The sequence below is a fragment of the Bidens hawaiensis genome, unplaced genomic scaffold, assembly GCF_021521415.1.
Source record: "Bidens hawaiensis isolate Kalapana, Puna unplaced genomic scaffold, B.hawaiensis_p1.1 tig00010601_1, whole genome shotgun sequence".
Taxonomy (NCBI): domain Eukaryota; kingdom Viridiplantae; phylum Streptophyta; class Magnoliopsida; order Asterales; family Asteraceae; genus Bidens; species Bidens hawaiensis.
Window position 1 is genome coordinate 69,196 of NW_027491814.1, and position 16,389 is coordinate 85,584.

A 16,389-nucleotide genomic window follows, 5' to 3' on the forward strand; every position below is an offset into this window, starting at 1 on the left:
CTGTGTGGATCTTACAGGAGTGTCTTCTCTTGTTGGGCTCAGGGACTGTGGGTTTGTTGTGGGTCAGGCTGCGTTGAAGGCTGAATCGGGCAAAATTGTTAAACACGAGAAAGCTTGTTTAGATAATCAACATGTCTTTCTACCATTTGCTTTTGATACATTTGGTTTTCTGGCCCTAGAGGGTGTGAATTTTTGAGTAGGGTTCAGCGCGTCGTACACGGAACCTCTTCAACTTCTAGGTCCCAAAGCTTCGTTTTTAGCAGGATTGACTTTGCTATTTAAAAGGGGGTTGCGGCGCAGCTTGTTGCCCGTTTGATTGCACTTTATTGTAATCGTTTTATTGTAAATTATATATTAATAGAATATTATAAAAAAATATGACATATACTAACTTATAAATACATAACATATTTATTTATCAAAAAAATAAATAAATAAAAGTATTTTTTTTCGGTATACACGTCACTCGCCGGAGAACTAAACAGAAACTAGGACCGGCACCGGACATAATAATCCTTCTTTGGGTTCGCCATATAATTCTAGTTCTAGACCAAGGAAGGTTCAATTCCTTATGGTAAATTCAGCTCCAAAGCAAGTTCCAGTCAGCTCCTAATTAAGGTAAATCTTATATGAAACCATTTTGCATCTTCAACGCATGTAAATGTGTATTTCTTTTATGTATGTAGAATTCAGTTACATGCTTGTTTACTGATTGTGGCTTAATTCAAATAGAAAAGTTTATTTATTTATTTATTTTTGCAATTTTCAACAATGCACTCCACATGTTTGTTAAAATGTCTAAGTGAGATGTTTGTTGAAATAACTGAAACTATTTGATGCTGCTTAAATCACTGTCTAAGTTAGAACCAATATATAAATTGAAACTGTGTTACCAAAACAACTTAATTAATGCTTTCTTATACATATGCTTCTGCTCATTTTAGATATGCTACAGTTGGAAGATTTTCTGAAGCCCTAGACCTTCTTCTGTCTGGTTGCTTGCCTTCAATTAGAACAAGAGCAGGTAACTAACCATATACATAAGAAATCTTTGAAACAAATGAAGATTAATTTTAAGTATTGTATTGTTTTTTTAGTACAAGACATGGATTCATGAATATTAAATTAGCAATTTAGCATACTGTTTATTCATACGAATCATATGCTACTGGTTTTTTGTTGGTTAAAATCAATTCGCAATTGATCCGTTAATATTTTGAATTGGGTCGGTAACTTTTAAGAAAATCACTTGAAATTTCAGGGGCTTTCATGTTCGGTTTTCCTAGGTCCATACCCAAGGAACCAAAAATCCTCCGAAACAGCAACCAAATGCCACAAGACATAAAAGTTTTTGGGTCCATTCTTGGTTTTTTTTGGGCCGGGCTCAGTCCTACACTCCTACCCGAGATCCGCACAACCCTAGGCTTAGGTGCAACCAAATGTAGTTAAAAGAGTGATTGTGTGTATGTCAAAAAGGGTTTTGGTTAGGGGTTGCAATCTTGACCCAAACTAGTTCAAATGGGTCAATTTGGGTTGTTTTAAAAATCATATGGGTTGGTTTGGGTCATAGATTTTAACTAAATGGGTCAAAATGGGTCACTTGAAATTCCACCATCTTATTTTCGGGTTAAAATGGGTCGACAAGTTTAAAGAAATGGGTTGATGTGGGTTAGTGTCTTGAGGAAAAGTGGCATGTTCGGGTTGAAACAGGTTTTGGATTGGAACGAGTTCGGTTTTGGCTCGGATCAGGTTTCGAGCCAACACGAGTTTTCGCATTGGGCGGGTTGGGTTTCGTTTTCTTTTGTTTCGTTTTAATCGATTTTTTTTGTTTCGATCATTTTGGTTCAGTTTTGGTTTCGTTTTTGGTTCATTTCTTGAGTTTTTTATTTATTTTTATTTTTTATTTTAACGAGGATAACGGATGAAGCGTTTTAGTTTTTTTACCTTTTCCGTTTTTTATTTATATTTGAGCTATAATTTTTTTATTAATTTCTTTGAAGGGTTTTTGATCTTAATAAAAACCCCTCAAAATAAAAAATTAATAAAAAATCATAACTCAAAAAAGAAAGAAGTAAAAAAACTAAAACGTTTCATTCGTTGTCCTCGTTAAAAAAAAACGACCCGAAACCCGTTTTGACCCGTTCCGACCTTGACCCATTTCGACCCGGACAGGTTCTGACCCGAACCTGTTGGCCAGTTCTGACCCGAACCAAAACAACCCGCTTTTTAATTGACCCATTCCGACCCTAACCTGTTTCGACCCTAACCCATTCCGACCCATGACCTGTTTCGACCCAACCCAACCCATTTGCCACCCCTAGTTTCCGTTGAATATGTGATGTTTTTTCTATTTAACATCTTAGAAATCACATAACTTATAAGTTATATGCTGCTAGCTTCATACATGTCATCATAATAATTTCTATTCACATTTGTCATAAGACTTTTTTTCACATTTGTTTTAAGACAACTATTTTGTATCAGTTTACATAGTTGTGCAGATACCTACAAATGAAATCAATCTCCAATTGTAAGCCCAAGTGTATTCCTGCTATCACTGCTGTTACATTACAGTCGTTGCTGCATATTCATCATCAGGCACAACATAACCCCCTCCGATCGATCTCACCCAATACCCAACTTGATGATTTCACCGCAGCATGCTACCGCCGAGACCTCCCGGTTGCCATGAAAGCTTTGAGCTTCATGCAAAAACACCAAATTTGGGCCGATTCCGTGACATATTCCGAGCTCATCAAGTGCTGTTTGGCTCGTGGCGCTGTCCAAGAAGGAAAACTAGTCCATAAACACGTTTTTTCTTTTGGATACCAGCCAAAAACTTTTTTGATTAATACCCTTATTAATATGTACGTTAAGTTCAACTTATTGGATGAAGCACGTCAACTGTTCGATCAAATGCCTGAAAGAAATGTAGTCTCTTGGACCACCATGATATCTGCTTTCTCCAATGCGGGAATGAAAGATGAAGCCTTGAAATTCTTGATTTTTATGCTCAGAAATGGTGTTTATCCTAACATGTTCACTTATTCATCTGTTTTGCAAGCCTGCAGTGGCTTACCGACCCTCAAACAGATCCATTGCAGCATAACTAAAGCCGGTTTGGACGCTGACGTATTCGTGAGAAGCGCACTCATCGATAACTACTCCAAGTGGGGCGAACTACCTAATGCGTTAACCGTTTTTAACGAGATGGAGACACGGGATTTAATTGTTTGGAACTCAGTAATCGGTGCCTTTGCTCAAAACAGTGATGGAGATGAAGCTTTAAACCTTTTCAAACGCATGAAACAGTGTGGGTTTTTGGCGGATCAGGCGACATTAACTAGTGTTTTGAGAGCTTGCACGAGTCTAGCCCTGCTAGAGCTAGGAAGACAAGTACACGTGCACGTGTTGAAGTACAATCGTGATTTGATACTTAGCAATGCGCTTCTTGACATGTACTGCAAATGTGGTAGCATGGAAGATGCACGGTTTGAGTTCACTAGGATGGCTAACAAAGATGTGATCTCGTATAGCACCATGATAATTGGTCTAGCCCAAAACGGTTTCAGTCACGAAGCTATACAGATGTTTGAGGTAATGAAAACCTCGGGGACCAAACCTAACTACATAACAATACTCGGGGTGCTGTTTGCTTGTAGTCATGCGGGATTTGTTGATAAAGGGAAATCATACTTTCAATCAATGGAAAAAGTTTATGGCATTAAACCGGGTAGAGAACACTATGGTTGCATGGTTGACTTACTTGGACGAGCTGGGAAGCTTAACGAGGCAGTTGAGTTAATACACAACATGGAGCCTGAACCGGACGCGGTTACATGGAGGACTTTGCTTGGCGCATGTAGGATTCACCACAACATGGATCTAGCTGCATACGCTGCTAAACGGGTGCTAGATCTTGACCCAGATGATGCAGGAACTTATATCCTGTTATCAAATATTTATGTGAATAGTAACAGGTGGGAAGATGCTGAACGCGTGAGGAAGATGATGAAGGGTAATAATGTGAGGAAGGAACCAGGGTGTAGTTGGATTGAAGTGGATAAACAGATTCATGCGTTTGTGTTGAGGGATAATTCACATCCGAAAATAGATGAGATCACACGGAAGCTGGTTCAATATGTTCAGAGGTTAAGGGAAGTGGGTTATGTTCCGGATACGAGTTTTGTGTTGCATGATGTTGAAGGGGAGCAAATGGAAGATCCGTTGTTGTATCATAGTGAAAAGCTGGCAATTGTGTATGGCTTAATGGCTTTAACAAAGGGGAAAACTATAAGAATCAGGAAGAATCTTAGAATATGTGGAGATTGCCATTTGTTTGCTAAACTTTTGGCACAAATAGAGGGTCGGAATATTGTTATTAGAGATCCGATTCGTTATCATCACTTTCAAGGAGGATTTTGCTCATGTGGAGATTATTGGTAGCAGAAACTGAGACTTAATAGGCATTATGCCAAACAGTTTTTCTTTACTCAGTTCTTTGTTTTTCTGTTCAAAGGTTATGGGGTCTCATAATTCTCTCTTTGACAATCATATACATTATTGAATGTTTCTCAACCTTGAAACAGGCATCTAGGTACCAGGTGTTTAGATACGGGCAAATAAAAAACCACGTGAATCTAAAAATACACAAACAAGAATACAGGGGTTTGCTTATTCGGTCAAAGAATGGCCTACTCTACAGGCACTAGTAAGTCTGTAATATTCGTTCAACTTTTTAACTATTCGGGTTTACAAAAACATTGCTGGTGTATTCAAGGGTAGCAAGTCTACATGGCTTCTTGAGGTTTACAGTCACATTGAAGAATAGAACGATGAAGATCTTTGGTTTATCTATATTAATTTGGTTGTTTGCTCTTCTTTTACACTTTGTTAAAAGCTTTAATCATGTTCTTCAGACTCCTTGGCAAGACTGGATGATGGACATCACAAGTCTTTGGGTCTTGGCTTTTATCTGTTGGATAATATCATCATATATTTTAGTATATTATTACTTTGGACCTAAATCTTTGAATGACTAGCGGCACTAGCATTTCATAAGAGCATGAACTTATTGCATATACCGGGAAAGATCCTCCATAATTTTACTGAAAATCAGCCAATAAAAAAGCGGGCAATTTCTTAAAGTTGCATCAACCATTTACAGGCCATGTAAACATCCAACCGAATGCTCTATGGCTGAATTATGCATCTCTTAACAAATATGAATCTCAGTTGTACATATATATATATATATATATCATTGTATGTTGAGTCCTACTTCAGCCGGTAAACACGTTAATTGCAAATTTTGCACCAATGACAATGTATGCCAAAATATGTGGGTCCAATAAGTACCTGATTCAGAAGCTTCAGTTTGTCATCTGATGAAAAGGTAATCAATGGCCTGTATATATTAAATAACAGAACATGAATTCAACATATCTTTGGCTAAACCATAATAGCCGATGTTGGGTCATTTGGTTTAATCAGTTAACGGATATTTTTGACAGGCTTACCTGCTTACGAATGAATCGATTTGGTTTACGTTTTATCTCTAACAAGTCAATTACAACAAATAAAATCGCATACACAGCAGCAAAAAAGTGTACTTTTAATCTCCTATTGGTAAAGGCTTAAGCACTTGTGTGCAATCACATCAAGATTAAGAAAGCTGATCATCTCTGTTTTTTCCTTAAGAAACGCTAGCAGTCTCGATCAGTCAAACTAACTGCACAAAGCAACACCAAAATTGGCAACCAAATTGAATGATTTTTGAATATTTCTGTACAACGTTATTTACAAATGGAATGATAATCTTTAGGTCGTGGTTTTAAACATCTTGTTCCTTCAACATTATATACAGATGGGAAAATGTGACTCTTTAGGCCGTAGTTTCCCATTTCTTGTTGGTCTTCTTGAATTCTTCTAACAGATTCATGAGCTGAATGACTACAGAAACTGATTTTAATAAGCTCAAGCGTTGGTATGTCCCCAATCTCAAGGGGGATCTCTTCAAGATCGTCGCAGCTGTCAATTTCTAATTGTTTGAGACACGGGAAGCTTTGACTATAGACTTCCCACTGTTTGACAAATAAGCACCCAAGTCTCAAGAATTTTAGCTGTGGAAACTCCTGACCATCTGTGTTCCAACAGCTTCCCGAAAAGGCATTGTCATTTAGTTTTAGATACTGGAGATTAGGTAATGACTGGATGATTGACATATCACTCCATGATAGACAACACTCAGCTAGTGTAAGTGTCTTCAATGTTGCTGGGAGGGTAATAATCTGATTCTTTTCATGCACAGTAAAACTCCACAAACGGAGCCTTTCAAGGCAGGTCAAATCTTTGAAGTCATTTTGCTTATCGCTTTTAGTAACGCATGACAGTTTCTTAATGCATGGAAAATACTTTTGAATATTACATGCCTCATCTTTGAACCTTACACATGATAGAGTTTGCAAATTCATTGGTTTTTCAATGGAACCAATATCAAAGTTCGATTTCGAGCTCTTCAAATGCCTCAAGTTTACTAGATCTGATATGTTACTCGGTAACACAACATCGGTGCCACTTGATTCATAGATTAGGGTTTGAAGGTTCCATAATTTGCATATTGAAGATGGGAAATCTTCTGATTCTATCCAAATTGCAAGATACCTCAAGTGAACTAGCAATTCCATGCCACTGGGAAAGTCACCACGTAAACAATTTTCTAGATCTAACACCCTAAGTAGCACAAAGGAACGTAAATACTTTGCAGTGTAATTAGGCCACAAATTTCTGTACCTGAACCACAAAATCGATCGAAGGTTTCGGGTGAACGGACACCTTAGGTCTGGATATTTGATATTAAGGAACTTACGGATTGGCTTATAAGGTGGTGTGATAACATTTGAGGACATTACTGGCCTCTCTATTTGGAGGATGAATCCTTCTTCCTTTGCTTTTTTCAGGCATAGCTCCCTAATAAGATCATGCATTTTACAAGCTTTGACACCTCCATGTGACTTCTTGCTGTCTACAATTACAAGATTTCTGTCAGTTAGGTCCATCAGATAGCCCTCTGCAATATCTTCCAAGCTTATATTTGCATCTTGTTCAATAAACCCTTCAGCCACCCATAACCAAATCAACTTTCGTACTTTAAACTTGTAGTCTTCTGGGAAGCCACCAAGATAAAGAAAGCACTCTCTTAAGTGAAGAGGAAGATGATTGTAACTTAAACCTAATGTTTCCAAACATCCACTCTCCTCTCCAACAATGTACGAGTCAGTCCTCTCAGCGATTTCCTCCCACAGGTTCCTATTCCATGCTTTTTTTGCTAGAATACCTGCAATGACAACCATGACAAGTGGTAATCCTTTACAATTATTTGCAATTTGCATTCCAGGTTTAATTGACCATTCAGGGCATTCATTGTCATGGAACACCTTCTGACGCAACAACTCCCAACCTTCTTCTTTGTTCAAATATCCTATGTGATGAATGAATCCATCTGAATTTGCATGCTTAGCAACTTCAGCGAGGCGAGTGGTGAGCAGAACTCGACTTCCTGCGTTGTCATGGGGGAAAAGAATTTTGAGGTTATCCCACGCCTCTTTGTCCCATACATCATCAATGACAATTAAACATCTCCTACCCATCAGGCTTTTGTGCACCAATTCACGGAGTCGAGAGCCACTAGCCTCTTCAAGGGTTCCTTTAGCACGGATGGATTCTAGAATTTGAAGCAACACGGCCCGCTTATCATAAGTTTGAGACACGGTGACCCATACATGGACATGGAAATGATGCTTAACATAAGCATCATTGAATACCTTGGTGGCGAGGGTGGTCTTGCCGATTCCGCCCATACCCACAATAGAGAGAGCATCCAGATAATCAGCAACAAGTTTGTCTCTTATCTGCTCAACATCATGATCAAGCCCCACCACGATCTCGTCGTCCAATACTTTCTTCTGTGTGTTTGGGGGGACGGGATTGATTGGAGCAGGAGGAGCTGACTGAATTGGTGTCCTAATTTCAGATGAATCCATGTTAATAATGCTCATGAACTCCACCTCGAGAGACTTGAATGATCTCCTAACGCCATCAAGATAAAGTCCCCATGTGTAAGGAAATATTCATTATTAATGTGAACACATGGTAGAAACCGATAGAGGACAGACTTGAACGTTTAAAGTGTCCAAGGAGATGTCTGTTATTCCTGATGTGAACACCGGACAGAAACAAATCGATGACACACTCCGCCTCTTCTGCTACGTCTGCGAATCTTTTCTTCAGATCATTAACCTTTTCGAGGTGTTGGTGGATGACTTGAATCATGGAGGCAAGGTCGTCATAAAGAAGCTGGAACTGAGGCCTTTGAGATATAATTATTTCAGGGTTGTTGCCGTTGCAGTGAATGAGTTGGTTCAACTTCTGCATGAACGTATGGATACCTCCTGCATATGCCAGCTTGTTTGTAGATTAACAGAGCAAACGCCGGACGAAGAGACGCGGTTGACCTGAGTCAACGCTACCGAAGGAAGGAAGGAAGGAAGGAATGAAGGAACGGAGACTGACTATTATGTGTTTACTTTTCAATTCATAAAACTCTGCGATTTAGAAAATACTTATCACTATTTTACTTTAATTCTTTATTTTTCATTAATCTATTTCATTAGCTTATTTATCCTTTTATTAAATGAAAAAAAAGGCTTTTGAATTGATACTCCATTGATATTGACCCTCTCTTAAAGGTTTTGACTTGAAGTCTCGCGATTTTAAAGATGAAAAATCAATGTAAAAAGAAGTTAAACGGACTTACACGTAGATTCCATCTAGACACGTCGTTTCAGTTTTAAACAAACTCAAACTGGATTTAGATTTTTCTATTCAGCCCGTTAGTCAATTATTATTGTTTAATTTTGCCATTAGTTGAAGGACAAGATTAAAAAGATTGTCCTTTATGAATTTATCAAATTTTAGTAATTGTCCTTTATATTTAAATTTAACATAATTTCTACTTTAAGTTTTCTAAATGCTACACCATTTGTCCTTTCACCCTAACCCAGTTAGTTTTCTTCGTTAAATCATGACATGTGCAATGCACATGAGGGTAGATATGTCACTTTACCAATTTATATAAAAAAATAATTATAATTAAAACTAAACTAGTTTATTAAAATCTCTCTCTCTCTCTCTCTCTCTCTCTCTCTCTTGCAAATCATCTACCACCATCACCCTCTATCCCTCACACCACCACCTGCCAAACCACAGACATCTATGTCCCCTCTTTTACCAAATCAACCACCGCCGCTCGCCAATCATCGCCACCATATCCATCCCCCATTTGTAAAACCTGCACACAATCACTACTTGTGTCAAAGAAGCGTTAGGACTAGATCAGAAGCTTTATGGGAGAGATACATAGAGTGTTTGTACCTGCGCAAGGAATTTGGGATGTATCTGGATGTTAGTTGGATCGAGTTTACTAATTCGTTCGTTAAGATGCTGTCACACCCCGAAAATCTTAACTTAAGCAGCGGAAGATTTGACTAAGTCATTTCGGGCGGTGACAAATGCCGTTTCAGTCAATCACAATCAAGTATACATAATAAAGCATAAGTTGGACTTTATTTAACCAACAACGTTTTTACATGTGTTCAAATACACAACTTTTATTTAGATTACAAGTCCAACTAGATAAAAGTAAACATTTTTCCCATTCAAACATACGTCACCGTTTTCCCCGCATGCTCCACGAAGCTCCAAATTATCATTTACTTGAAAAGTATATTAAAATATTTGTTAACACGAATGTTGGTGAGTTCCCATTTAAAACCCATGATGTAATAGCTCTAGACTTTTACATCAATTATTTTTTCATTTTAATCAACAAGAACATCATTATTAACTTTATATCTTGCATTTTATTTCTTAAACAAATCATATTAGTTGTAAACGAGCTAAGAGTACAATACATGTATGACTATCAAATGAACAACACGAAACATACCAAACTCGAAATATTCTCACCTTCGTAACCATTATTATCTGGCTAAATGAGGGGCATCACCCCGATAGATCTATCAATATTTCTACACCCTAGACCAAGGTTAACGGTTTTCCCATTCAAGTGACTCATCCCATTTAATACATTTTGTAAAATAAAATACTTCAATTAATTATACTTTTCCTAAAAAACAGTTATATATAAAGCATTATAAAAAACGAGGGGATTATGAGAAACTCACTGTTTTAGTAGATGATAGGTTTTGTCCAAAAATCAACTCGTGCCCTATTTATACAGTACACAATTAATTAACATTTAGATTTTGAGTTGTTCGCTCAACTTAAAATATTTCACACAATTAATTACTTTTGTTTATGTGAGTATTTTATGTTCAAATGAACCGTTGGCGATTCTGTTAGAGTCCAATTTTATATATTCACTCAAGCACACAAGGTTCAAATCTTAGGGGGTGTTTGGTACAGAGAATTGGAGGGTGAGAAATGGAAATGGAAACAATTCTCTTGTTTGTTTACGAAAGAAAGACGTGAGAAATGGAAATAAACCATTTCCATTTCCCGATTTCTTTTCTCTAAAAAAGGCGGAGAAATGGATTTCTCTAGGGTTTCATTTCTCCATTTTCCTCCTTTTCATTTCTCCCATTTCTCCAGCCTCTTCAACGATCGCTCCACTGGAATCATCTTCTTTCTCCAGCCTCTTCTGACCTCCACTGGAATCCCAATCCAATCCAAGGCACCCCTTCTCTGGTACGCTCTCTTTCTCTACTCCTCTGATCTTGTGTGAGTCTGCATATTGAAGGTATCAATTCGTTTTTTTATGCTCATTACATGTTAACAAATCCAAGGCCCGAACCCGTGTGTTAACAGCCCAAACCGGTATCTAACAACTACCTAATGAAATAAAGCTTAAAAACCGGTTACATCATTGTAACCTAAACAAAATCATGAACTAACCAAGAAATATACAGTCTAAATGCTGATATAATCAAGAATATTAATGTGCTAAGTTCGTATTATAACAGCCCTCAAAACAGTGGCCACTCTCATGGCCAATCGGTTAATATTTTCCATGTGAAATAGTTTGAAAAACAACTCGTCTTGCAACCATTGAACCCTGGAACTTTATCACATATTTTCCAGCAACTAGGTATCCTTTTTTGTTTGTATAAAAGTATTTTGACGAAGCTATAAAAGTATTATAAAAACCACGCCTTAAAATACCCTGAAACGACAGTTAAGTGGCTCGTTTGATCAAGAACTGAACCCTATAGTCTAAGTACCGTTATGATATCATTTTAACAGCCCACATATATTATTTTAAACATATAATCTGACCCGAACTTGTTTGATGTGAAAACATACATTTTAAAACCGAACAAAAGGCCTAACGGGCCCAAACGAACCCAAACCACTATTAAGGTTCCGAGAACCCTATTATCAGTATGAAACTTTTATTAAGTCATTTGCAATATATTATAACTGGTCCAGGACCGTGTTGTGGTGAGGAACCAGTTTTAGTCAATAAATGTGGCAAAGGGCATTCTTGGAATAAAAATATGACAGGTATATAACTAAAACTACGAAACAGAAAATATTGATTTTAAAACAGAAAGCTGTAAGTTAAACGTGTTTATTTTGAACCCTGAACTTGGTATAAATCAGACCTGAAAGATACCTATAAACCGTGTGTTAAAAAGCATCCGAACCGGCACTTTGGTAACCCTTAAAACCGAAGACTGAAAATGCTGTTGCACTTCTTCAGGGGTGCAGGCATAATCCACCTGCAACCCAAAAAAAAAACCTTATTTAGATTAAAAAAACAAATAATATCACCATTTTGGGTTCAAATTTTCATGTTCTTCTCAACTATGACTCTAGTTCTTTTGAATACAATTAATATGACCCTAGTTTCCTCCTAATCTTATTTCAGAGACTTGCTGAGTTACAATTAAGAAAAATATTTTACATGTGCATTTTACATTAAAAGCATATGTGTATTATATGTTTTACCAGTAACTCTGCTTGTTTCTTATTGAAACTTTGAAGTGTAGAAAAGGGACTATACTTTATATTGTTTTGAGCATAGAACTTGATCTTAATTAACTAAAATCAGTAATGACTGACTGTGAGAACATGCAAAATATGTCTCTTTTCAATTATGTAAGCTAACTACACATATATTTCAAATGGACCAGCATGTAACAGGAGGCTAAGTTACAAAATTAGTTAAAAAGCTAAAAATTAGTTTTGAGAATTGAGACAGAAATATATGTAGTGATTGCAAACCCCTCACCACATTAACACAGTTCTAAGGCTATTTGCAGCTTCACCGTCAATCTTGCACAGCAAAACGGAGCACCAAAAGCTGAACCAGTTGGCTTCACGTGCAGCCCTTAAAACCCTAGAGAAACCAACCCGTTTAAGTGAAAACTAACTCAAAACTTACAAACGTGCAGCCCTTATAACAGAAAAATTAGACTATGGACCTCTTAAAACTTACAACGTGCAGCCCTTAAAACCGAAGCCAAACTTGTTGGCGTTGTGGTGACACGTTCGATAAGAAATAAGCCGTGCAACAAAAGTAACAACATGATATCTTTTTGCAGCCATAATATCATATTTTAATGACATATATAAGTTTGGTTCCTCTAACAGGAAGTGTAACAAGCAAGCGCAAAAGAGGTAGAATCACGGATGCAGATGAGATATATCGAGAGTCTTGCAAAGATATCAAGGAAGTTTTGCTTCGATTTGGGGAGATGGTGGGTGAACAACTTAGCAAAGAAGGTATGGAGGCTCGTGAAATCTATGAAAAGGTTAGTGATGAGTTGAAAGCTTTACCAGGTATCACTACGAAAAAACGGTTCAAAGCAGCTCATTTGATTGGTAAAGATGTGGATCTAGGACGTTCTTTTCTTGCGTTGACAATAGAAGAGAAAATTGAGATGGTCGAGTTGTATACCGACGGTTCAATGGGATAGTTGTGTATGGTTGAAGTATGTTTTGTATGTGAATTGGTTTTAACTATGGTTGATGTTTTTTGCTTAAAAACTATGTTTTGTATGTGAATTGGTTTGATCAATGCATATTTTGGTTGGAATTTATGCATCTTTTTATATGTTTTTTATTTTTTAATAAATATTTGTTATGAAAAAAATACTTGTGCTAATGATAAAGTTGATATAATTCTCTGTTTATTTCCTATGTACCAAACAAGAGAAATGATTCTCAGCTATATTTCTCTACTGAAATCTCTGTACTACCAAACAGAACAGTCAATTCTCATTCTCCAGACCAATTCCCTTTCTCTGCAATTCCATTTCTCTATTCCATTTCTCTGCAATTCCATTCTCTGTACCAAACACCCCCTTAATAGCTTATCCTAATTTGCAACTAGCACATTATATATGTATATCTACACAAATATTCATTTTAACAAGTAACACACTTTAAAAAATAATAATATATTATTTACTATTAATTAATAATACTAAGTTTTATAAATTTATACTTTAGTTGCTGGAATAAAATTATAAGTTTTATATTTATTAAAACTTTAGTGATAATTGTCGGTTTTGGTCGGTTTTACTTTTATCGGTTAATTGGTCAACTTTTAACTACGAAAAATATGTTTAAACTTTTAAAAGAACTTTCTCTATGAAATTATGTACATTTTATAAGTTATTTTATAAAAACACTTTATTTTCGTTTTAGTTATTATTTTATCCAAATGACAAATTTTAACGTTTTTATATTGGTTTTCGCGACACGAACCGTTTAGAATAAGTTTTACTATATTGTTATCCTTTTATACATTAACTTATGTTATGTATAAGTATTTTATGACTTTAGGGGCTGTTCTAAATCAGTCTCTAATAGTTGTGTCGGTTTGCGTTCAAAAGTCGTTTTTTCGACCGTTTAGGTTACCGACAAGCAAACCAAGCTATATCAAAAATACGAAACACTTTTATATGTCAAATTCAAGTATTTCAAATATATAATCTTTTCAAAATTTCCAGATTCAAACAAGTATAACCATTCATGCAAAATACCAAACTTCAAATTTAACATATTTCATGTATTCATTCAACACTTAGCAAATAACTTTTCTAGCATGTAATCTAAATCATTTATGAATAATTTCTTTATGATTAAGTGTCAATTTTCATGCATCTTTATCCAAACATGTTCAATATAATTACCGTTTTTTTAATATTGAAGAATTTTCTAAGTGTCTTGACAATAAAGTTTCCATTTTTAGTAATTGTCAAATTAACTTTACTAATAAAATTTATCAAGTATTACCATCATGTTTTATAACATGAACCTAACATATTTTTAACCAATTATTCTATGCATTTGAATGATCAAGCCTTCTTAGTAGTTATTAAATTCTAGCAAACAAAGTTTATATTTCTAGCATATCATCCTAATCTTATCATTTTCCAATATTTTCTAGCATAAACCTTAACCAAAGATATGTATAAATTTTTAACTATAACTCAAAGTAAGCACAAATGATTCTAACATGGACCTAGACATCAAAGATTCTCATTTAAATAACACACTTTTAGTATGAACCTAACATCAATATTAAGTTCAAATAACCATTTCAAGCATCATTAATCATATGCATATTATCAACATGAATCAAGAATCAATATGAAAAATCCTTATGACAAAGCCCACCTTTTCTTCTAAAATTCTAAAACCCATTTAATCAAGAATATTAACTAAATAAGGACTACAAACTAACATGCATCAAAATAAAACATCAAGAATTAACAACCACTAACAATCATTAATATAGGAGTTCTTACACATGTGTGTATGCATGCATGTGGGTGTACGACACACACACATTGCTCTTGTGTAAAATATCAAGTAACAACTAAAGAAAAATGGGTTTTCAAATAAATCTTACCTTAAGATTCTTGTGCTAGGATGAAAAGATGATGGTGTGTGCTTGTTTTATGATGTCCTATTCCTCCTACCTAGCTTCTAGCTTGATTCTACTTCTCCATACTTGATTAACTTCTTGGATCTTATTGTTATTTTAGGTGAGGAGTGAAAATGATTGGAATAGTGAAGTTGGTGGTGGTGTAAGGTTCATATAGAGGGAAAGAAAGTAGTAGAGCTTGTGAGTTGGATATGTATCATTGAGGAGTGGTGATTAGAGTGGTAGTTTGGCAAAAGATGGAGTCTCCAACACTCAACTCAATCTAGTAAATGATTACTACAAGATTGCATGCAAAAACCATGGCACAAAAGGGAATTGGGTACATGGTTTGGGTGGGAAGATATGAAGGGTTTTGTGTTAAAGCTGGTATTTTAAACAAAGTTCTAATTTTTCCGGTTTAACGTTTAGCAAATTTTAGGTAATCAAACGAACTTTGTTTCGAATAAGTTTTATCAGGTTCCATCCGATATTGAATTCCGAGTATTACGAGCTAAAGAAACTAATTTTTGAAAATGGTTGGTCCGCTTATTTTTCAAATTTTCGCGGTTCGAAAATTTTTAAATAAGTTTATAACCTGTTACTAATACTCATATAAGAATTATAATGTTTCGGGTTGTGCATGACACGTTTAGACTCCTATCAGTTTTTAAGTTGTCGCCTGTGATTGTTTCTGTGCAGTGTCCGCTACGCGACCAATTTAAACTTTTTGAACTTGATAAAATATAACTCATATAGTTTTGGAGTTTTCGGGCTAAAATGATGTCACTTTATTTATTATTATTTTATTTACATAAGCTCAGTTACATTATTCTTGGATTATACTAATTTTTAGTCGGGCGTCATAGATGCAACCTAAGTTTATCAAGGATTTCAAAATCAAGGTGAAGGATCTCGAAAAAGGGGCGGTTTCGACTCTAGATGTTGTTCCTGCTTAGCCTTAGCCACTGAAATCCAGATCTCTTGCGTTCTGCTCCCAACCGTGTGATTAGTGCGTGATCGTGACGTCATCAAGCACGGTGTAGAAGTTGCGAGCCCTAATTCATCAAGCAGATTTGAAGAATCATTTCCTTGATTTCAAGAAATAAGATGATGACGACGACCAGATCTGGTATCTGGGACTAGAACCAAGATGATGACACCATCGAGATCTTGGTTCGAATACAAGAAGATTATGTGATATTGGTTTGATTTGACTGGTCGATCAGTTACCGGATATGATGGTGGAGACGCCGGAAAAGAAAGAAGCTGGTGCTAGGCGTTAGACTACAACCATTGGCATTCTCAAGATTGCAGTCTTGAGATTTTGAGAATAAAAAAAAAGAAAAAAGGAGTAAAGGGGGCAACATCGATCGGGATGGCAAACCAGATTGCAAACCCAATTTGTTTGTCTCATTCACACATGTCACATT

The 16,389-nt window shown here is 36.0% G+C and overlaps 1 protein-coding gene and 1 pseudogene across 1 annotated transcript; one reads left to right on the forward strand and one right to left on the reverse strand.

Annotated features, from left to right (window-relative positions):
* Positions 1 to 2,511: 2,511 nt before the first annotated feature.
* Positions 2,512 to 4,613, forward strand: LOC143535765 (pentatricopeptide repeat-containing protein At2g03880, mitochondrial pseudogene; annotated as a pseudogene).
* A 1,182-nt stretch (positions 4,614 to 5,795) lies between these two features.
* Positions 5,796 to 8,045, reverse strand: LOC143535777 (putative late blight resistance protein homolog R1A-10). The gene has a single exon (XM_077029936.1). It carries the CDS (start codon positions 8,040 to 8,042, stop codon positions 5,796 to 5,798), a length of 2,247 nt encoding a protein of 748 aa, XP_076886051.1. The 5' UTR covers positions 8,043 to 8,045.
* Between the last annotated feature and the right edge of the window lie 8,344 nt (positions 8,046 to 16,389).

Bases quoted from the DNA above. Each gene is read 5' to 3' on its own strand.
- LOC143535777 (XM_077029936.1), bottom strand. From the start codon at position 8,042: ATGGATTCATCTGAAATTAGGACACCAATTCAGTCAGCTCCTCCTGCT.